This window comes from Rhinatrema bivittatum, chromosome 7 (assembly GCF_901001135.1).
Source record: "Rhinatrema bivittatum chromosome 7, aRhiBiv1.1, whole genome shotgun sequence".
NCBI classification, from domain to species: Eukaryota; Metazoa; Chordata; class Amphibia; order Gymnophiona; family Rhinatrematidae; genus Rhinatrema; species Rhinatrema bivittatum.
Window position 1 is genome coordinate 83,564,529 of NC_042621.1, and position 23,840 is coordinate 83,588,368.

The window sequence follows — 23,840 nt, forward strand, 5'->3', positions numbered from 1 at the left end:
AGTTTGCTCCTTTAAAGTGTACAAGCAATCCTTAACTCAGGAGAGTGCTGGGATAATGAGGTCCTGCAGGTCACCCATCATTAGGGACCTTCATGTTCAGTTTTTATTTTATTTTCTTTGGGATTTTCAATTTGTAAGAAAAAAAAATCAGTGGGAAAATGACTATGTTAGAAGAGACAGGAGAGAAACCAGTGGGAATTTCATTTTTCCGTTTTGATTTTATAACATTGAAAATAAATACAAACTGAAAGTGTAGTCCCTACCCATAATGCACCAATCTAGTGCCTGCATTGCATCATTTCCAGCTGTACTTTAGCTAAGATGTTTCTGGCACGCCGTGTCCCTAACTTTTCTGCTCAGCCTGCAGTGCAACCACTTCCCCCCCTCACCCATTACCACTTTGTTCTTCAGTGAAGAAACATTTTAAGGTTTTCTGCAAGCAGCCTGATGCCAGGGTCATGCCTGTGCCTTTTTGGTGTTAGAGAGCGGACTGAGGCTGCTGGAAAGCAGGAACGGGTGGAGCTGGGGAATGTGAGGATTTGCTGAAGAGGAAGTGACTGAAGGGCGTTGGAATGCGAGCCTAGCAGAGGACGGGCAGCGAGCAGAGGCTGAAGATGCCGCACTTCACGGTGGTGCCAGTGGAAGACCAGCAGAGAGGGGATTATGACCATTTAGAAGGGCTCAGCTGGGTGGATTACAGAGAGCCAGGGCAGAGCTTCAGGGACCCTTACGATACACTTAGCTCAGATGGTAAGTTTAAACTTTCTGTCCTTCCTTTGTTTTACCAGACTTCAGGAATTTGTTTAGTTTGTTACATATTTAATGCTTTCTCCTATAAACTGCTGAATTCAGTTTATGGGTGGAAATGTTGGTCAATGGTTTTTTTTTTTTCAAACCCTGCTTGGGTATTCTTTCCTCTGCTTATTATTAATCTGACTGCAGCAGTCTATTTGATTGGTTTTTTTTTTATGTTGTCATGCGAGTTCGTGTGTTAATTTTCTGTCTGCTTTTGGAATGAGTGCTCAGATGACTTCAGTTTTGTCTTAATTTAAACTATTTCAAGTTGGTGCTTTTGGTTCAGGATCAATGATGTAAGAGAGAAAGCCGGCCTGTTCCTTGCCCAGGCAGACAGAAAGCGGACACTGAACGTGCTTTAACTATCCTGTAGCTCTGCAATAAGCAGCAAAGACGTTTAATTTAGGAAAGCTGAGGACGTCTGTTTCAAATATACTGATTGAGAGGATGGATGCTTGATTACTATTTAACCTTTCAAACAGAACTATTTACTCCTGAACATTTTACCACGGGTTTTCTCCCTGTGGGGATATTCTGTGGCTCACAGCTTTGCAGTGCTGATTGTGCTGCAGTGTTTTACACCCTGGCGATTCTCTGCTCAGGTTTAAGGTACTGGCTTGTGAGGTACCACCATGGGCATTAATGGGGTTTTTATTTGTTTGTTTTACAAAATCTTTATTGCAATCCAAAAATGTTCCAGATCTTCAGAGGCATGGAATCTGCAGACCACAAATATCTCTGGTAGATTAAGAAAGAGTCTGATTTATGACAATTTGTTTCATTCTGTATCCAGGTCTCTATGATTAGTTTGATCCTTAACCTATATCAATGTCTTCCTGCATTTGTGTTGCAATGTTCAGAAAAGAACACTATATATCCTGGGGAAATATTAAATACAATCTTCTAATATAGAAATGCATCATGAATTCAAGTAAAAGTCAGTTTTAAAAGTATTTTATGTAGGCAGAGAGGCAAATTCATCATAGATGTTGGAGAATCACATTATAAACAAATTTAAAAAAAAGGGTGTGAAATAAAAATGATAGATTGTCCAGCAGATGTCTACTTCTAAAATTCAAATGCTTTATTTCCAGCTTATGATGCAAGTACTAAACTGAGACAGACATATTTACAAGTCCCCATCCTTCATTTAAAATTGTGATGTGATCCTTATAACAGCCTTGGATTGGTCTATCTCTCTTATACACGTGTCATCAGCTTGGTTGGTTTTCCTGGTACAACAGGGACTCGTGCATATAAGGGTAGATTTTCAAAACTAGCGCACACGCTACCCGTCGCACACACATGGATGCCCAATTTTATAATATGCCCGCACAGGTGTGCATATGTTTTATAAAATATGCACATTTGTGCAACCTGCGCGTGCCGACATCGGCGGCCTTCCCCACTTCCCTCTAGTCCACTCCAATTTAGGAGCGGCTTGGGAGAGAACTTCCCAACCCCTCCCCCCAAAAAAAAATGATTATCCTACCTTTTGCGTGTGCCGGCACATCGGCAAATGGCTGGTGTGCCTCTAGCCCCACCCCTTTCCTGAACCCCCCCCCTCCCCCGACTTATACGCGTGGCCCGGCGCACGTAAGGCCACCTACGCGCATAGGCCTTTTAAAATCTGGCCCATAGACTTTTAAGCCTGTCTTTTATATGTTATCTGTACTGTGCAGTATATGTCTAGTAGCACTTGGAAAAATAAGTAATAGTAATAGACCAAAGTAGTTTAGTGGAATTGTAGCACAATGTTGTAACAAGTATTTAAAAAAAAAAAACAAAAAACCGGTTGCAGCCTGCCCCTACTTGCTAAGAATTTTGCTTAATTCCCTATATACTTTTCTCCTAAAAAAATATAAACATATACTACTGCAGATCTTCAGATGGCTAGTTGTGTTAGTCTGGTGTAGCAAAAAATGACAGGAGGGGGGGGGGGGGTAGTACCTGTTGGAGACTAACCAATTTATTGAGGCATGAGCTTGTGAGGATCTTAAGAGCTTTTTCTCAAATAAATTGGTTATCTATAAGATACCACTCTCTTCTGTCACTATTGCAAATATAAACTGTTGTATTTCACCATTCTCGCTTGTACAATACATCCAGGATATCCATGTCACATCTGGTGACATCTTTATGAGACAATTGTGCCTTTGGCTATTGGTGTTGTAGGTACACTAATTTCACTAATTTTTCACACAAACCATTTCTTTTTTATTTATTTTTTTAGTGCTTCATGAATTACCTTGCAACAAATATACAAATTATGTCAATATAGATTCTTTACTCAAAAAAAGTTTGAAAAAACTAGAGGATTTAATCCCTTGTGCTCTAGTCATAAAAAGTATTTAGTTTTCGCCTAAACAAGTATTGCACTGTATATGACCCATGGACTTCATATATTTTTCTACAAACTAGTGAGACTCCTCAGTCCCTCTCTGTTTCTGTTAGAATATTCCAATGCTTGCAAGTAGTTTGTACAGACCTTGAATGCACAAGGGACTGACTTGTGTATTAAATCCTAGGGTGAAAAAGTTCAGAGAGGTGAATGCTACCAAATTCTCTTGACACTATTTGTAAAGCTAGAAATGTTGCTTCTTGTGTATCTGTGGTGGCACAGATGGTCCTTGTACGTGTCTAGAAAGGTCTCTCTGCTTTAGTTAAAACCACGATGAAAGTTTGCATGCTGCTTCGTTTTCTAATAAATCACTTCTTTTATGTCTCTGTGAGAATTATCTCTGTGCCTCACAAAAGCCTGCCAAGTGCACAGAGAGATGTCTTGCATTTGTAATACACCCCAAAGTTACTGTGGGAAATAACAGATACTGCACCTGTTGTAAAGACACTGTCAAAAGCCTGCTTACATTTCAGTAAGTGCATGTCCTTACATATTTTAAAACAGGGATACTTAACTTCTGTTAGACTGGAGGCAAAACTGCTCTTTATGCAAAATCTTTGAGGACTAAAACTATAGCAGTGAACACTCAACACACACGTTATACAGCAGGGGATTCCAACCAAGTCCAAGTCCAGATTTCATGATTTCCACAAGGAAAATGTATGAGATCTATACAAATACAATGGAGGCAGTGCATGCTAACGGATCACATGCATATTCATTGTGTGACCCCCCCCAACTTGATTGTAGCTCACAAGGATGGATTTTGGGGACAAATACTATACAGAATAATTGCAAAAAAAAAGTACTCCATTGTACAGAAAAGGGATCCGTTTAAAAAGTAACATTTTTCCGAACTTTGTTGCTCCATTGGTTTATTTACATTTGCAGTGGTAGTTAAGGAGAGCTATGATAGAGGTCTGTAAAATCATGCGTGGATGGTGGAGGTAGGACAGGTAAGTTTGAATCAGTTGATTACTCTTTTTTTTAAGTAATAGATTAGGGGATGCTCTAAGAAGTTAAGTAGCACATTTTAAAACCAGAGTGAATTCTTTTTCACTCAATGCACAATTAATCTCTGGAATTCATTGCCAGAGGATGTGGTAATGGCAGTTAACGTAGCTGGGATTAAAAAAAGTATTGACAAGTTCCTGAAGGAAACGACCATAAACTGTTGTTCAGCAGGCAGACTTGAGGAAAGCCACTGCTTATTCCTGGACGTAAGCAACATGAAATCCATGTACTACTTGGGATCCTGCCAGGCACTTCTGACCTGGATTGGCCACTGTTTGAAACAGGGCTTGATGGGCCCTTAGTCTGGCCCTGTATGGCAGTTCTTTTTCACCCATATATACTAGAATAAATAACTGATGAGAGGTTTGTGTAACCTTTCCTTCCATCCTCTTTCATTCCTCTACCTCCCCTTTCACCCTCTATCCTTTCTGTTTTACTCCCCACGGGAATGGAAAATAAAACGGAAAATGTCATAATGCCTCTATATCGCTCCATGGTGAGACCACACCTTGAATACTGTGTACAATTCTGGTTGCCGCATCTCAAAAAAGATATAATTGTGATGGAGAAGGTACAGAGAAGGGCAACCAAAATGATAAAGGGGATGGAACAGCTCCCCTATGAGGAAAGGCTGCAGAGGTTAGGACTTTTCAGCTTGGAGAAGAGACGGCTGGGGGGGGGGGGGGATATGATAGAGGTCTACAAAATCATGAAAGGACTTAAACAATTTAATGTAAATCGGTTATTTACTCTCTCAGATAATAGGACTAGGGGGCACTCCATGAAGTTAGCAAGTAGTTCATTTAAAGCAAATCGAAGAAAATTCTTTTTGACTCAGCGCACAGTTAAGCTCTGGAATTCACTGCCAGAGGAAGTGGTTACAGCAGATAGTGTAACTGGGTTTAAAAAAGGTTTGGATAAGTTCCTAGAGGAAAAATCCATAAACTGCTATTACAGTAATTAATAAGCCATAGTAGCTTGGGATCTAATGTTTGGGTACTTGCCAGGTTCTTGTGGCCTGGATTGGCCACTGTTGGAAACAGGATGCTGGGCTTGATGGACCCTTGGTCTGACCCAGTATGGCATGTTCTTATGTTCACTGCTTTCACACAGGAAGACCGCTTAGACTGTTCAGTCAAATCAACAAAAAATATCACCTCACTTAGGACAGTACCTATTGCAACATAAATTGTTCCCCCACACTAAATGTTAAATACTGTAACAGCAACTTTTATTTCCTCAATTATCAAATTCACAAAAATCATATTGCCTTACAAAACATGTAATATATATGACAATAATGCATCTCTAATCAATAAGATGTCTAAAGATTGTTATTTGTATCAAAGACCCAATAAGACTCATATCCTAAAAACCCAATCAACCCCTTACTATAAAGCTCACTCACCTCACTCACATACACATGCACTCATCTAAAAATTCACTTAACTTGGGAAACAAAGTGTCCAAAATGATATTACACCTTTTCTTTTGAGGATGTTTTATGGAGCCAGAAAATACAAAAATTACAAAAGATTCCTTTTAAAAAGAGTCCACAGTAAGATGTAACCAAGTGGGGAGTGATTCCTTATGGATGATTGAACTCAGATAATAGTCGTAGCGACACACCATGGGGCAAAGCCCGTCAAAGATCACTGAGCATCTTGATTTGTATGGTTCTTATTCATAGGTCTTAATCCACTCAGAAAATCTTAACTGATCCATCGCTTATAACAGCATCTGCCCAAGTGGGCCAGGTTCAGAACAATTATCTCCGAATGAGCGATCCCACGATGATTGTCCAAAGATGGCGCACTTACACCCTGTTACACACTGTATGTGGCAATAGTACTGTTCTAAGTGAGGTGAGATTATGTTCACTGTGCCAATCCCTCTTTTGTATCTTTTTTTTTTCCCCCCATTTATTTTTCTTCTTTAGCTTCTGCCTTCCCAGCCCAGCATGCATCTCCCTTTTTACAGTCCTTGTGTGCCTGCAATCCCAGAACAGTGAATACGAAGGATGCAGAATGTCTGTCTCTCTGACTTCATCTCCTTTTCTTTTTTTTTTTTTTCAATTCACACTTTATTAAATTTTCAAAAGTGTACATAAATCATACTTTACAGGAAAATGAAAATACAGATAAGCATATAGAAATTAAACAATTCAATATTACATCTTCCCAAATTCTTATCTCAACTTATATGCTATCTCAGGAAACAGAATATTTGAGAGCAAGGCCAGAAACTTTAAGGGAGAATACTAACAATATCTAACAAGGAAAAAACTGGCTTTAACGTTTTTAAGTGGTGTATAACTTTAATGATTGCCTAAGTTTCTTGCCGTGGAACTATAGCCACATTTCTTGCATTTAAGAAAGATTTAAGTTGTTCTACTGCTGTAAATGCAAAACTTTCACCTTTACCTTTAATGAGACACCTACATGGATATCTCAATAGAAACGTATACCCTAAGGCCACTACTTGTGGTCTTAGTTTAATAAATTCCTGCCTTCTTAATTGAGTAGGTCTGGAAAAGTCAGGGAAAATCTTAACCAATTGACCATAAAAATTTTCTGCAGCATTTTGAAAGTATGCCTTCATCACGTTACTGATATCCTTTTCCATGACAAAAGATACTAATAAAGTACCCCTGTCCAATATTTAATTCTTTATTTATTTAATTCTTTTTAATATACCGATGCTCAAGACCAAGTCTTATCGTACCGGTTTACATCACAACCAGGGGAAAAACTATAACTTATGAAAATGAAAGTTACAATGAACAGGGAGAATAATTCAGGACCATTGAGAGTAGAAAGAATTAGATTAAGAAAACGCTTTTTTAAGGAAATGCGCAACGGGCAACTATAAACAATTGGTTTGCAAGTCATTGCTATTTGGGGAGAGCTTCATACTGGAAAGGCTTGAGAGAACAGCCAAGTTTTCAGTTTCTTTCTAAAGGACAGAAAACATTGTTCCTGGCGTAGATCTGGGGGTAGTGTGTTCCATAGCTGTGGTCCGGCGGATGACAGTGTTCGTTTTTGAAAGGAATTGTGGATAAAGGATTTGTATGGAGGTGCCTGGAGAGTTCCTTTGTATGCCGATCTTATCGGTCTATTGGAATTATGGAATTCGAGCGGGATGGTGAGTTGTAGTGAGGATTGATTGTAGATGGATTTGTGGATTATGGTCAGGGTCTTGAACAGTATTCTATAATGGATAGGAAGCCAATGTAGGTTTTTAAGTATCAGTGTGATATGGTCCTTGCGACGTGAATTAGTGAGGATCCTGGCTGCTGCGTTTTGCAGCATCTGTAGCAGTTTAGTTGTGGAGGAAGGGAGGCTGAGCAGTAGCGCATTGCAGTAGTCAATCTTTGAAAACAGAATGGCTTGAAGGACTGAGCGGAAGTCCTGAAAGTGGAGGAGCGGTCTTAACTGTTTTAGAACATGTAGCTTATAAAAGCATTCTTTTGTGGTGTTGTTGATGAACTTTTTGAGGTTCATTCTGTTGTCCAGGATAGCACCAAGGTCTCTCACCTGACTTGTTGTAGGTAAGGATGGGTTGCAGGCGAGGGTGTTATTGTCATTAGGACAGATGACGAGGAGTTCGGTTTTGGAAGTATTAAGAACTAGATTGAGACTGGAGAGTAGGAGGTTGATGGAGTGAAGGCAGTTGTTCCAGAAGTTTAGGGTGTTGTGGAGGGTGTCCTTGATGGGGATTAATATCTGAACATCGTCAGCGTAAAGAAAGTGGGTGAGGTTGAGATTTTCTAGTAGCTGGCATAGGGGTTGTAGATAAATATTGAACAGGGTTGGAGATAAAGAGGAACCCTGGGGAACACCTTGATTGGATTGGACGGGGTGGGATTCTTTATCATTTATCCTGACTTTGTAGTGTCTGTTATTGAGGAATGATTTGAACCAGATGAGCGCCGATCCTGTGATGCCAATTTCTGCCAGACGATTGATGAGTATTGAATGATTGACAGTGTCAAATGCTGCTGAAATGTCTAAAAGGGCCAGGAGGTAGGACTGGCCTTTGTCAAGACCTGTCATGATTTTGTCTGTTAACGAGAGTAGGAGTGATTCTGTGTTTAAGCGCTTCCGGAAGCTGAATTGAGAAGGGTAAAGAATGTTGTGTGAGTCTGAGTCTGTTGTTGACAAGTTTTTCCATTAACTTGGCGATAAAAGGTAAGTTGGCAATAGGGCGGAAGTTGGCCGGGTTGGTTGGATCCAAGTTAGGTTTTTTTAGTAGGGGTTTTAGTGAGGCTGTTTTTAAAGAGTCTGGGACCGATCCTTGCATGAGGGAGCAATTTATGATGTCAGCCAGGTGTTTGGCTATGGTGTTGGGAATGGTAAGTAAAAGTTTGGTAGGTATTTGGTCTGACGGATGAGATGAAGGCTTCATTTTCTTTATTATAGATTCGATCTCCAGAGAGGAAGTGTGTTCGAGCGAATCTAAGGTTGGTTTAATGGTATCCGGGGATTGGTTAGGGGCAGGTGGAGGCTGGGTGTTTGAGGTCATGGTTGTGATTAGGTTCTTGATTTTGTTGTCGAAGAATGAGGCTAATTCTGTAGCTTTGTTTTGTGCTTCTTCTGGGATGATTGGAGGAACCGGGGTGGTGAGGGATGCTACATATGCAAAGAGAGTCTTGGGGTCATACATATAGCAGTGAATTTTTTTGGCATAGAAATCTCTCTTGGTACGTAGAATGGTGCTCCTATAGAGGTTCATAGCGGTTTTATAGGAGGCCTGGGCGGCTGGTGAGGGGTCCTTACGCCAGCGTAATTCTTTAAGTTGCAGGTCTTGTTTAAGCTTTTTCAGTTCTATGGTGAACCAAGGTTTTTTGTTGGGCCGGGCTGGATTGATTTCTTTTGATACCAAGGGGCAGATTTTATTTGCTATTGAACGAGTGATGTTTAGCCATGAAGTCATAGCAGAGTCTGCATTGGAGAGGTCCAGATTGGTTAGGTCTTTGGAGAGGCTGGTGGAGAGGGTGTCCATGGAACAGGGTTTTCTGAACTGAATAGTAGATTTAGGGGAGGAGGGAGTCTGTTTTTTTTCTTATTGCTAATTCCAAGGAGATCAGTGAATGATCAGACCAAGGGATGGGGGTACATGTAGGGGAGGTGGTAAGTGAGATGGATTCATTTATGAATATGAGGTCTAGAGTGTGACCTGCTTTATGCGTGGGTTTGTTTATGATTTGTTTAAATCCCATGGCATGTAAAGAGGATAAGAGGGCTTCACAGTTGCTTGAGGGCAAAGGGGCATCCACATGGAGGTTGAAGTCTCCTAAAATGATGGCTGGGGAGTCCGTGTTGATGTGTTTTGCTATGATCTCTATGAGAGTAGAAGGATCAGATTCTAGGAGCCCGGGGGGAGCGTATATTAGACATATTTGTAACTGATTAGATTTGGATTTGAATAATCCAATTTCTAATTTAGTCGTCGATTTGAAGGTTTGGTGTAGCAGTCTAAGTTCTTTTTTTGCGGCTAGCAAAATTCCTCCCCCTCTTTTCTTAAGTCTAGGTAGAGAGAAGACGTCGTAGAGTTGAATTGGTAATTGGTTAATTAAAGCAGTATCTGTTGTTTGTAGCCATGTTTCGGTTATTGCACAGATATCCGGTTGGGAGTCCAGGAGGAGGTCGTTGAGCAAATGTGATTTTTTTGATAGGGATTGGGAATTGAGTAGAGAGAGGGTGATTAATGAGAGACCCAAGAATTGTGTTAAAGGAGCGATCATGATGGGGATCAGTGATCTCTTTGAGCGTTGAATATTGAGCATGGGATGATTGAGTCTGTCAATGAATGGAACAGAGATAATGGGGATGGGGTACGATTGTAACATGTTGATTCTAGTATTAAATTTGAATGAAATTCTGGAGGAGGAGGGTGCTAGAGGGTTGTTGATGGGACTGTGTGTAAGGCAGGATGATTGTGAGTGATGAGTGCTTGATAATTGCTGGACGGGCTGAGTCTAAGTTCTTTTTGAAGGTATACGCCCCAGGGTTTGATTGAGAAATATTATAGGTTGGTGTTTTTTTTTTTTGGAGTTGCCCTTCAGGGTTGCACGAAGGGGCCTGCCCCTTTGACGCGCTCCTTCGGCGCATGGCGCCGGGCAGGAGCTGAAATTTAAAGCATCCCCCCCCCCCCCCATGCTCTGTTTCACACCCTCCCCTCCCCAACAAACATTATCTCTCACTGGCAAGCCATGGGACCCACGGTGAAGATGAAGGCCCGGCGTGCCATTCGCGACACACGTGGACCTTCCATTTTCGGCGTGATCAGAAAATAGCAGCGGAGACCCCGGCATGCCGCAAACGGAGCGCATCCCGCGGCACACGCTCTGTTCACGACTAAGATGAAGGCCCGGGCACGCCGATCACGGCACACGGAGGCCTTCCCTTTTCACTGCGAATGGCAGGCTGGGTCTTCCTCCTCGCCATGAATGGAGCGTGTGCCACGGGACGGGCTCCATTCACTGCATGCCAGGGTCTCCTCTGCTATATTCTGCCTCTCCCACGATGGCCGCTGTCCTTCCTACCTGTGCCGAGTTTGAGCCGCTGCACCATCTGTCGGTGGGCTGGGAAACTCAACGCCACTCGAAATTAGACTGCAGAGAAGCTTTAAACTTTTCAAAGTAAGTCTAAGTCTAAAAACCTGGCTTTTTAAACAGGCTTTTTATAAGGAGAACGAAGAAAACAAATGAGCACATAAGTAAGCACCAAGCAATCAGTTTTTAAAATTGTTGTTTCCTATCTCCTAATACATATTAGAGTATTAAATTTATATAGGAACCATAAAGAAGTTTTTTTTTCAACCAATATATAAGCAAAATCAACACATACCTTTTTTTATTATAAAAAGCACATTACTGTTCAGTAATGGCACATCTATAATATGTAATCTATACCAATCAACTTTTAATACTATTTGTGCCTTTTTGTAAACTGTTGTGATGGTGAATTAACTTAACGATGGTATAGAAAAGATTTTAAATAAAAATATTATAGCGCCATCTATCGGCGGGCTGTGGAACATCCGTGGTCACTGACGGACACACTCCAAGCCCGATTATATTATGGATTTTTAATATAGCTCTCTATGAACTAAATTCTCCCTCCTCTCCACCCTCCCAAAAAATATTAAACAAGTACATAGTTGCAGATCTCACATCTTACTTTCAGTAAGTGATCTAAACTCAGAACAACAAGTTATGCTCATTAAATGCTGAAAATAAAGCACTTTCTTCATAGAATGCAGAACTTAGCAAAAGGAGAATACTTCCCCCCTCTTCTAAACAGTTAGGAGGAGCAGTGGGTTATGAATCCAGGAAACAAGGATTCAAATCCTACTGCTGGGGAAGTCACTTTACCCTGCATTGCCTTATTCACGAAGATGTTTCTCCCATTCTGTGTCTATGGGGGGAAATGGTTAGTGAATCAGATTGTAAGCCCTGCTGGGGATGGGGAAATATCCACAGTACCTGAATGCAATCCACTTGAAGTGCCGAAAAACAGAATATAAATAAATATATTGTTACGGTTATTGGGATCTGGGGACACCACCCTAGGAGCTGTGCAAGGCTGGACACTGGGATGAACAAGGACTGGTCTTCTGCCTACCTAGCCCCCTCTCCCCTAGGTTGGGCCCTTGGGTTCTGGGGACCAGTAAGACTGTGTTGCGGCAGTACAACTTGGTGAGTGCAGGAAAGCTGGACAAGTCCAGGCAGGCACTGTGGATAGACTGGAACAGGGTTGGAGTGGATATTGGAGCAGAACTGGGGCAGAGATAAGGCAAGGCACTGAGCATGAACTGAGAGTCACAGGCAAGGCAGGATACTGGATAGGAACTGGAACTAGATAACAGGCTGAAGCAAGACAAGGTACTGGCAAGGCAGGTTTGGACAAGCACTAGGCAAGACAACCCAGAATAAAGAACATAGAAGCCTGAAGGTAGCAAGGCCGGAGGCCACTAGGCTATAGGCCTTGATGGCCCCTAGGTACAGAGAGACTTGGCTAGGCCACAAGGCAGGATGCAAGAGTAGAGCAGGCCCGCAGGCTACAAGACAAGATACCGCCTAGTGTAGGCCACAAGGCAAGGAGCATGGAACAAGAATGACCAGAGGCCTCAAGGCAACGTAAGGCATAGATAGGCCACAGGACAAGGAGCTGGAGAGCAGAAGACCCAGAGGCCACAAAGTCTTTTTCCTCCATTAAGGGGTCATTTCAGACTTTAAAGTATGGTGAAATAAAATGTGTGGTGTAAAGTATCTTTTTCTTTTGGATAAGACTAGAGTGGCCAGGTCGGAGGGCCAAAGGTGACTCCATAAAGAAGCATCTTGGATCTGGCAAGGCAGGATTAAATGGATCTGGAGCTTGGGTATAGTGCGAGCAGTGAGGAGGAGCTTGACCAGGGTGGAGGCTAAGCTCGCTGAGGACCCTTGGTGGAGTGGAGGCTGTACAACAGGGTGGATCTGGTGGTCGGTGAGGAGATGATTTGGGTAACGGGGAGCGGGGCTAGTGGGAAGGTGTAGTAGAAGGCAAAATCTGTGCATGGTGAAGCTATGACATAGATATGATGAATCAATACATAAAGGAAGTCAAACATTTAGTCTCAATATCCATATAAATCATATTCTGTCTGCATTTGCTAATAAATGTAAATATTTATTAACTAAGATAAATAGACCTGTAAAAGACAATGGTCTTTGTTCATCAAAATTCTAGACCTAGAAAATATTTTTGACCTTTAAAGATATTTGGCAACTTCAATGAATACAAAAAAATCCATCTTGTGTTAACAAATTATAGTTCAGAAACCTTATATAGCTTGGTGAAGCCAAATAATCACCTTTCACAAGGTCAGAAAAGCAGTACAGGATCTTTACAGGGAACATAAGATTTGCTATCCTGGATCAGACCAAAGGTCCATCAATGCCAGTATCGACAGTGGCCAGTCTAGGTAACAAGTGCCTGGCAGGATCCTAAAAGGTCGATTAAATTCCATTCTGCTTATCTCCAGACCTTACCTCAGACATGTGGCGGGGGCAAGGTCAGGTCTGTGCCATTTTGGAAAATGGTGCCAGCTGGGCCGAATGCAAGGGTGCATCTGGCCCTTACACTGGATCCTTTTAAATGTTTGGGTTAAGGGGAAGATGGGAAGGGGGGGGGGGGGGGCTGGGCCCAGGACATTAAAAACAAAAACAACAAAAAAAACCCTTTCGGGTGGGATCTCTGTCACTTGGGGGGTTATGGCATATAGGGGGGGGGGGGGCCGGGGCCACATTTTCTGATTTGGCTTTGGGGAAGGATGGGCTGGGGCCATCGCAGCATGTGTTTTTTTTGGGGGGGGGGGGGTTGTTTTGTTTTTTTTTAATTAACATTTTGGGAAGTTGGGACCACCTTGACTGGTGGCCCCGGGATGAGACGGGGCCACCAGTCTCAACCCATGACTTTTTTTTTTTCTCCACTTTAAATGTGACTACCTTCTCGGTTGGCTGCGGTAAAATATTTTCATCAAATTTACTAGTAATAACCTTCTTTACATGCATTTGCATTATTCGTGCATATAGTTTGCATGCAAAGAAGGTCATTGTAATAAGGGAGGGAATCTGGGCGAGGAGATGCCAAATATCGTGTATATCGCACGACTTACACAATATAACATGGGTTAGACTGCTAACGTGGCTTGATGCATCACCCACTTAAATTGTAGAAACTTGTATTGTAAGCCCCTGGGAATAGGGAAATACCTACAGAACCTGAATGTAATCCCCTTTGAAGTGCCAAAAAGAATATAAAAATCAGATAAAATAAATAAATATAATGCCAGATCTTTTTCCTGGGTGGAAACTCCTAATCTGGAACTTAACATTGAGTAACTACGGTGTGGGTTGCTTTTCCCTATGTGCTCATCCTTTTACACTTGCCCACTTTAAATTTCATCTGTCGTTTGGATGCCTCTTTCAGGCTCCAGGTCCTCTTGTAAGACTGGAAGACTTTCAATCTGCTTACGATTTAACAACTTGGAATTGTTGCGTCCGTCGGTCGCAGACGCCTGCGACCGCTCTGCCTCACCTCTTTTTTTTGCCTTTCTCCTCCTCTATGGGTAAGATGGCTGCCTCCGATGCTGAGTGCCAAAACCTTGGGCATCCCCCTCTGCCATGCTCCTTCCCATGGCCTCCTAGGGCACGCGCATGTTGCCTAAGCTTATCTACACATCATGGCGGGAACCTTGGGGGCGTCCCCACCGCATGACGTCAATACCTCCGGGTATTTAAGCGTCCTCTCTGCTTCCAACAAACGAGTTAGCAGGGACTTCGGTTTAGCTTCTCTGACTGCTTCTAAACTGCATGCTTAGACTCCTCGCTACCCTCCGGGGTATCTCTCTCCTGAAGAAGCTCTGGGCACCCGCTCCTCGGGAGCCTCTCGCTTCCAACTACCCTTCGGGGTTTCTACTAACTAGACAACTGCTCCTCGGGGATCTCTCTTCTCTTTCAGGATTATCTGCACTCCCAGGTACTTGCTCCTCGAGGGCCTATCAAGTTCTGAGTATCCTGCACCACGGACCTCAGGTTGCCTTCACCATCAACTAGGAGGATTCCTGCACTACTCTTCAGTGAGTACCTCTATGATCCAGCTCTCCATTATCACCCACCAGGTTCGGCTTATCCTGCTCTGTGGAACACTACAACTTTCTACATCTGAGACTGTTTGTTTGAGCATATTGGCACCTTGCTGGACTTCAGTGCCATTCCTTCCTACATAATTACCATCTATCTACAGCAGTACAATAAAGCTTTTCATCTCCAGTGACTGCTGTCTGAGTCTAGCCTATCGCTGTGGTTCCCCACAGGGCCCCTCCCTGTGGGAGGAATCATCTCCACAGCGACTAAGAGTCTACACTATGCCACAAACCCAACAGGAATAATTTTATATGTTCTGTAAATTTGATCTCCTCGCTTGTGGTCTCCTTTCCTGATCATTTATAAATATATTTAAAAAAAAAAACCCACCAGTTCCAGTCCTGATCCCTGAGGCACTCCACTATTTACTTTTCTTCACTGAGAAACATGATCATTTAGTCCTACCTCTTATCTTTTTGTAATTTATATTTTATTAAAGTTACCAACAGATAACAAGCTTGACAATACAATGCAATAAACGGTACACAAGCATATGAGCAACACTGCACCCAACATTCTTGCAGAGCTTATTCAAGCAAGCCGAATGTCCCAACTCAATATTCTTCAACCATATTTTGTATGTCCATTGGTCGCTTATTTTCGATGTGTTCCCCCCCCCCCCCCCAACCTCTTATCTTTTAATCAGTTTGCAATCTACAATAGGACATTGGCTCCTATTCTGTGACTTTTTAAAATTTTCTTAGGAGTCACTCATTAGGGACTTTGTCGAAAGCCTTTTGAAAATACAATGCAAATTATTTATTTAGTTATTTTATATAACCATCATTCCAAATAAAGCTCAGAATGGTTTACAAAACATACATATTATAGGATGACACATACAATGATTTAATGTAATCACATAACCTTGGCATGAACATTGACTTAATGTAATCAAGTGCGATATAAATCTATGGGGATGTTCTAGTACTGGTATAAGATAAAGAGATTAGTGGTTTATAAGATATGTTTCAGATTTTTTTATTTTGGCATCATTGGGGTATGATGGGCCATTTAGTTCTGTTGATAGTTTTAGTGTCTTTGACCTTATTGGTGCTTGTCCTGAGCACAGGTAATTTTAAGTTGTCCTTATTGGTGTCTGCTTTGATTTCAGGTTAGTTTTAAGGTAGGTTATAGGCATTTTTAAATAACCATGTTTTCAGTTCACTTTTGAATTTCTTTTTCTGGAGTCAGACGTAGTGTCTTGGGTAATATCCACTGGCTCACCTTTATCTGCATGTAGGTCAGTAAGGCAAAGCATCCCTTGTGTAAATCAATGTTGGCTGTGTCCCATTAAATTATGCCATTCCACATGTCTTGTGATTCTGTTCTTTAATAGCTTCCATTATTTTTCCCAGTACTGAAATCAGACTCGGCAGTCTATAATTTTCTGGATCATCCCTGGAGCCCTTTATAAAGGGTTACATAGGCCAATTTTCAGGTACAATAGACAATTTTTACAATAATTACAAATTACTAATAATAGATCTGAAATTTCACTTTTTCAGACCTTTGGGGTGTATACCATTTGTGGTCCAGCTGATTTGCAACTTTTTAGTTTGTCAGACTTCCCTATTACATCTTCCAGGTTCTTTCTTTCAGTTCTTCTGAATTATCTCCATGGATATCTCTCCAACGTTCTTATTAGTAAACACTGAAGCAAAAACTTCATTTAGTTTTCCATGGTGGCCTTATCATCCCTTAGACAATCGAGGGATTAAGGGGACTCCCTTTTAGGCTTCCTGCTTATATATTTTAAAAAGTTATGCATTTTTGCCTCTACAGTCGGCTTCATTTCAAATTCTCTCTTAGCCTGTCTTATCAATGTTTTACATCTAACTTGGGAATACTTAAGCTTTTTCCTATTTTCTTTAGATGGACCCTCTTTCCAATTATTCAAAAAAGTTATTTTTGCTAAAATAGCCTCTTTTACCTCTCCTCCTTTAACTATGCTGGCAGTCATTTGGCTTTCTTTCCACCTTTTTTTAATGCATGAAATACATCTGGTCTTGGCTGCCATAATGGTATTTAACCAATGTCCATGCCAAATATACTTTCAAAACCTTTGTAGCTGCACCTTTTAGTTTTTTTCTATTTTCTGTATTTTATCAAAGTCTCTCTTTTGAAAGTTTAATGCTTCACCTGTAGATTTACTTAATGTCATCCCTCTAGCCATTGTCAAATTTGATCAACTATGATCACTGTTGCCAAACAGCCCCACCCCATTACCTGTCACACTAAATCATATATTCCATTAAGTATTAGATCTAAAAAAGCTCCCTTCTTATCTGTTCCTAAATTAACTGTTCCATGAAGCAGTCAGTCATCCTGAATAGATATATTACATTTACCCAGTGAATATTCACATAATTGAACTCTTCCATTATTACTATTCTACCAAATTTGTTAGCTTCCTTGATTTATCTTAGCATTTCATCATCCACCTGTTAATTTTGGCCAGGTGGACTGTAGTATACCCCCACCGCTATACTCTTCCCCATCACACATGGAATTTCAAAGCATAAAGATTCTATTGTGGATTTAAGTCTCCTGCAAGATCTTTATCCTGTTGGACTCCGTGCCATCCCTAACATAAAGCTCCACCTTCCCCATCAAGTTGACCCACCCTATCATTGTGGATGTAATTTGTACCCTTGTTCTAGCACTGCCTCATTGGTTATCCTCCTTCCATCATGTCTCCCTCCATTCATTTCAGAAAGGAGAAGGGCCATGAATGCCCATTTGTTTCAAATGATTTAACATCCCTATTGTTTTATTGACTAGATTTAATAATGGCATATTGTCATTTTTAATAGAGTTTAAATTAGTATTGAGATGGTGGAAGTCTATTAACTAATACCTACAATTTCTGCAATGACTTTAGCTCTTAAGTACCCATTTTTAAAGCAGATAGCATTTTGAACCTCCAGTGGTAGGTGCTTAACCATATTTAATATTTATATCTAAAACCAAGACATCTATATCCTATTTTGAATTTCCTTTCTTGAAAATGATTTTCCTGTAATAAGTTTGTATCTCATGTAAGGCAAAATTTAAATAACTGTAAGAAAAAGGGATATTTGGCAAATATTTAACGACTACCTGGACTTTCGATATCTGCTAAAAACATAGCTCTTTGGCCATTGAAAAATATACTATGTTAGAATTCTCCACTCCAGGGGTCAACCTCACACATAACCCAAAAACATCAACGCTAACCCCCCATTTTTTTCCTTTAAATCCCAGGGTGTGAAGCTTCTGTTCAAAAATGCTCTGAAAACCCAAGAGAAATTTTGTAAAGTAGGAATGTAGTAGTTTCATATCTTGACCATTTTGCGATCCACCAAATTAATGGTTATACTTCTGGTGTAGCTTATTTGCATAATCAACATACCACCTCCCACCATGTGAAACCCAGAAACCCCACTAATAGCAAATTAAATGGTTTTTTTTTCTTTTTCATTTGTGTGTAAATTTATTTATTCTTTTGATGTGATTATCTTCTTCTTTATAAACCAGTCCATTAAGAACTCACATGTCCCATATTTTTCTTTTCACCATCCTAAAACTATACAAAGTCCTAAGTGAAGTATGAAAATATCAGAGGACTTTGAGCAAAAGCTTGCTTTGTGTTTGTGAAAAGAAAAATATAGTACGTGTGAGTTCTTAACGGACTGGTTTATAAAGAAAAGATAATTACATCAAAGAATAGAAAGATAAATTTACACACAAAAGAAAAAAAGAGAGCGAGCGCCTAGCTATAAGGCCCTTCTAGTAGTTAGGTATTTTATACCTCTATAGGAGGCCCATCTAGTAACTCGAGGTGAGGTTTAGGTAGTAGTGTAGGGGTTAGGGGCCACTTTGATATGCAGAGTGAGATGTATGAACAGAACAGTGCTCTCTTGTGAAGTTTTGATGACCCTCGGAGTGAGGAAACTCACACAGTGATGAGATTTGTGCAATGTTCTCTCAGCCTAGCTTGATGTTACCCAGGTAGAAAGTCCATCAAGCTAGGCTGAGAGAACATTGTACAAATCTCATCTTTGTGTGAGTTTCCTCACTCCAAAGGTCATCAGAACTTCACTGTTCTGTTCGTATGTCTCACTCTGCAAGTCAAAGTTGCCCCTACACTACTACCTAAACCTCACCTCGAGTTACTAGGTGGGTCTCTAGGTGAAGAATTGCAACAATTGTGGTATTACCGTAAAGTGCGAAAAACCTATCGCACTCTGCAGTAATAACTATGCGAAGTGCTAAAATAGCACAAATTGCAATAAATAGCCTATTACCATAAGACACGCCCCTCTTCCTATCACATGCGATAGTTTGATGAATCCTGGCCTTAGTTTCAGGATGGTATAGTGTGGAAAGTCTTGTTATATTTAGGAGAAGAAATAAGTGTGTGATATCCTGTCTTAGAGCTTCCAGGTTACCGAAAGGTCCTCTGTTATAAATTCTTCCAGATGCAATTTTCTAGCATGATTAAGATCCAAGATTTTGGTCACGTGGGCAAGGAAAGGTTTCATGCAAGCCCTAAGTCAGGATATTGTAGACATATTTGGCTTTGGCCCATGGAGGTGAACATCTGTTTTCCAAAATAAAGACCACAGAACTTATCTTTGGGGGTTACAAAGCACTGCATTTTAGCACTGTCTTTTTAGGGAGATTAAAACATGCCTTATTGTATGTGTTTACTGACACGAGTACATTGCTGAAAATTATTTTTCAGAAGTGAACATTTTTAGTTTAGTTGAGCAAATATTCATGAAAGAATCAATTTACATTGGAAAGACCTTAGCGTAGAGTATATCTTGTTTTGAATAACCTTGGTGTGAACCATTACAGTACTGCATTTCCTGTGTGGAATGAACCTTAATGTGACTGACTACAATTCAGTATATCTGGTTTCAGTTTAAACTAGTATTCATCAAACATAATAAGATGACAGTTATAATTAATAAATTGATCTTTTACCCTTAAAACACAAACAATTTAAATTCCCAATGTACACTGAAGTCAATATTCAAAAGGTGTTCAGCGCTATTTATCTGCATAAGTGTAGTTATGTAGCAGCTGCTGAATATGTGCCAACGTTCAACAGCTCACACTTATATGGGTAGAGAGTTAGCCACATAAGTTGTGGGCATTTAGTGGGCAAGTTGGGGTGGAATGAATAAGCAACATAACTTAATCAGCTAATTAGCAATATTTGGTCTTAGCTACCTAAGTTAACCAGCTGAGGCCTGGATTCATCATTCATTGCTGAATGATGAATCCAGTGAAAACGGGGGGCGAAATCCAGCAGCCTTCGCACCACCACGGTGTCTTTGCTGCCGGCTTTCGCACCCAGTAGTGCCACCGTGAAAGGTGGTGCTATCCAGCGTGCTACTGGTGACGATAACATTACTAACCTTATCGCCACCAGTGAAGACACTGCTGAGTCCGCCCCCTCGCCTCCCCGAATCGATTTTGCATGCATAAATCTTTAGAAAATAACCCCCTAAGTTAGACATGTCATAGAGCAGGTCTAGTTGGTTATAACTTATACGGCTAAGTGTGAATATATATACAGATACATTCAGAGGTAGATCTTTAAAAAGTACGCCGGATTTTATAAGATATGCACGTAGCCATGCGTATCTTATAAAATCCGGGGTTGGCGCGCGCAAGGCTGCGCAAAATTGGCAGCCTGCGTGCGCCGAGCCACGCAGCCTGCCTCCGTTCCCTCCGAGGCCACTCCGAAATCGAAGCAGCCTCGGAGGGAACTTTCCTTCCGCGTCCCCCAGCTTCCCCTACCTAACCCACCCCCGGCCCTACCTAAATCCCGCCCCCTACCTTTGTTGGGCAAGTTACACCTGCCTGAAGCAGGCGTAACTTGCGCGTGCCGCCTCGCATCCCCTGGCACAGGCCGCAGTTCCAGGGGACTCTGGACTGCCCTCCCGGCCCCCCCCCCTCCCGCCCCTTTTACGAAGCCCCGGGACTTACGTGCATCCCGGGGCTTTGCGCACGCCGGCAGCCTATGCAAAATAGGCGCGCGAGTGCCCTGCGTGCGTAAATCCGGGAGGATTGACGCGTGCAGGGCTTTTAAAATCTAGCCCTCAGTGACATAGCTGTGCCATTGAATATACCTTTTAACTTCACTGGATAACTTATATCTGGCCAAGTTACTTAAATTGTTAGTTTTTTAAATATTGATCTCACAGTGTATAAAATGGGTTAAGAAGACTTGGTGTTTCTAATGAAAACCAGGAATTAAATGATCAAATAGCTTCAGAAAAGTGGAATTAAACAGAACCAGGGGAGAAATTAAATCATAAAATGGTTCAACTGCTTCGTTTTCTTCCTCTTGCTAGCTTCTTTGACATTGTGCATTATAAAAAGATAGATTTGTTGTATATTTCAAAAATTTAACTTGAGCCCTGATCAATGAAATAATGCATATGAATTACTTGTTACCTTTCTACAATAATTTTCTCATTGTTAGTCCTAAAAATTACTAAGAGGGAAATCAATGAATTGCCAGTAATCCAGTTTACTGTAGTAACTGTAATGGTATTTTCTTCTTAAATCCCAACTTAAGTGATGTTAAAACCTTAATCCGATTCCAAAGCAGCAGCAGAATGTTTATACAAACTAGATGTGTACCTTCAGGCAGATTATACCTTCAACGTCTAAATCCTTTATTATATGAGCAATAGCCAGTAATTTAAAAAATGCATTAACAAGCCTCAACAAGTTTACACTCAGAAAGCCGTGCTACAGCTATGCACAGAAACAGAATTGCTTTTTCCTCTCACTTACCAGGTAATGGTGATATGAAGGGCCCTATATTCTAATGGGATGTTTCCTGTTTTATGCCTATGGGGAGAAAATATATTGTTCCCTTCATAGATGCATTATTTTGCCAGTATTAAAAATGGTCCAGGATATTCAGTGTCACCTAGTCTATGCAGAAGAGAGAATTTAATAACTAAGAGAAGTAATAATTTAGAGGACAATTTTAAGGCGACTTTCCCCGGGTAATTAAGCAGCTATTGGGGTAAACTTGAGGGCTGAAAATTTGCCCTCCTGCTCTGCGGGTGCTCCTATCCATGCTAAGAGAAGAAAAGATAGGGATAATAAGGCAGGAGCAGCTGAGAACACTATTGGATTTCATTTTGAATTGTTCACAGGGCAAACTTTGTACCTGCTACAAAATCTGTAGCTACTAATGTACCTGAGGCACTGCCCGATTTTGCAAGGAAGACTCTGTGGGGTGTTTCTGTCTAAGAATGTCAGTGGGCACAAGTCCTCTATTTGATTTATATTCTGCCTTTCAGGTGTTTTAAAGTGGATTACATTTGGGTACCGTAGATGTTTCCCTGTCCCCAGAGGGCTCATACTTTCTACCTTGGACAATGGAAGATGACATGACTAGCCATGTGAGATTGAGCCCTGGCTTACCTGATTTGCAGCCTATTGCTCTAACAACTAGGCTATTCCTCCACTACCCCATTAATGTCTTCAGCTGTAAAAGTCTTTTAAAGTCTTAAAATAAGAGACAGCCAAGTTGGAATACTTTCTTGCTTAGGGATATGCATTGTTTTGGTTTTTTTTTTGTTTTCAGTGCATATTAATTTTGAGCTAGTCACACCAACTCATATTAGTGCACACTAAAAGCAAAATGAAATTAAATATAAAGTGTGAAAAATAAAACAAACACACAATGCAAAATTTGTTTTGGCTGCATACCCCTAATAGTGCTAAAATACAGTCCTAAATCCCCCAAAACAAAATCCAATACAAAGTTCCTCAGCTCTAAATGTTAGTTGAGATGGCTTTCATATACAAATGTTTTTTCTTCACTTTAACAAAATTAAGAAAAAGAAAAAGCTGCCAGAGGCCAAGCAGCTGCAAGCCCACATTATATATTCACACTTATTTCGCAGAAAACAAAAAAAACATTGCATGTTGTTCTGGAATTTCAGCCCATAGAAGGTAACGTTATTTCCCCCCAGTCTTGTGTTATAGGGAGGTAGTTGAATATGAAACCTATATGAAGACGCACAGATTTTTCTGTTGGCTTGGCAGTTTCCTCCTCTACTTCTTGAGCAGTGACAGATTTAGATTGTGCCAGCCCCAGACACTGCTGGTGCCACCTCCTCCCCCTTGCAGAGCAGGTGGTCTCGGGCGGGCGTAGCCTTCTTTGCTTTCCTCTATCTCCGGCCCCCACCCCCGAATAACAGGACTAGATTGGTTTTCCTTTGCACCCTGACTGTGTACTTTGGCATCTCCCCATCTCCTTCTCTTCCCTGCACAAGACTGGAGGGGAGGGTCTGAAATGGCCTTTCAAAATTGCTACAATACATGCCATTGAATTGTCAGTAGGTTTTACTCACATTTAATGCAGATAAATGGGCTTTTGAAAATTGCATTTACACTTCCCTTGAAATTACCCTGATAGAATCCTACAAAATTTATAAACTTAATTTTACTGTGCCCTGCTATGGGAAAAGATTTTTTGGAAAGGTAGATATACAAAAGTCTAAATAAATATTTTGATAGTTGATGTTTTATCAACTAAATTGTAATTTTATTAAAGGTTGCGTAGGGAGAAATGTTTGTTTGTTGAATGGCGGGAAGACAGTTATGTTATGTTTACGCCAGATGTAGGTGTTGTGTCCGTCAGTCACAGATGGCTGCAACCGCTCTGCCTCACCTCATTTGCATTTCTCCTCCTCCTTTGGAAGGATGGCTGCCTCCGCTGCTGTTTGCCGAAACGCTCAGCGTCTCCAAGCCAGTATGGGCATCCCCGTCTGCCATGCTTCTTCCTGAGGCCTCCTACGGCGCGCGCGCACGCTGCCCATGTTCTTAAGCACGTCATGGCGGGAACCTCGGAGCGGCCCTACCGCATGACATCAGTACCTCCGGGTATTTTAACCTCCACTTCAATACAATGAG

At 41.2% G+C, this 23,840-nt stretch overlaps 1 protein-coding gene across 2 annotated transcripts in view; it reads left to right on the forward strand.

Moving 5' to 3' along the window:
- Positions 1-331: 331 nt before the first annotated feature.
- SLC12A4 (solute carrier family 12 member 4) overlaps positions 332-23,840 on the forward strand; it is a 180,129-nt gene continuing 156,620 nt past the window's right edge. Inside the window, exon 1 of one of the 2 annotated variants that reach the window (XM_029608578.1) lies at positions 332-750. In XM_029608578.1, coding sequence (XP_029464438.1) covers positions 615-750 — 136 coding nt within the window. In that variant the 5' untranslated portion in view covers positions 332-614. The remainder of the gene's footprint in view (positions 751-23,840) is intronic. The other variant, XM_029608579.1, reaches the window with a different exon arrangement.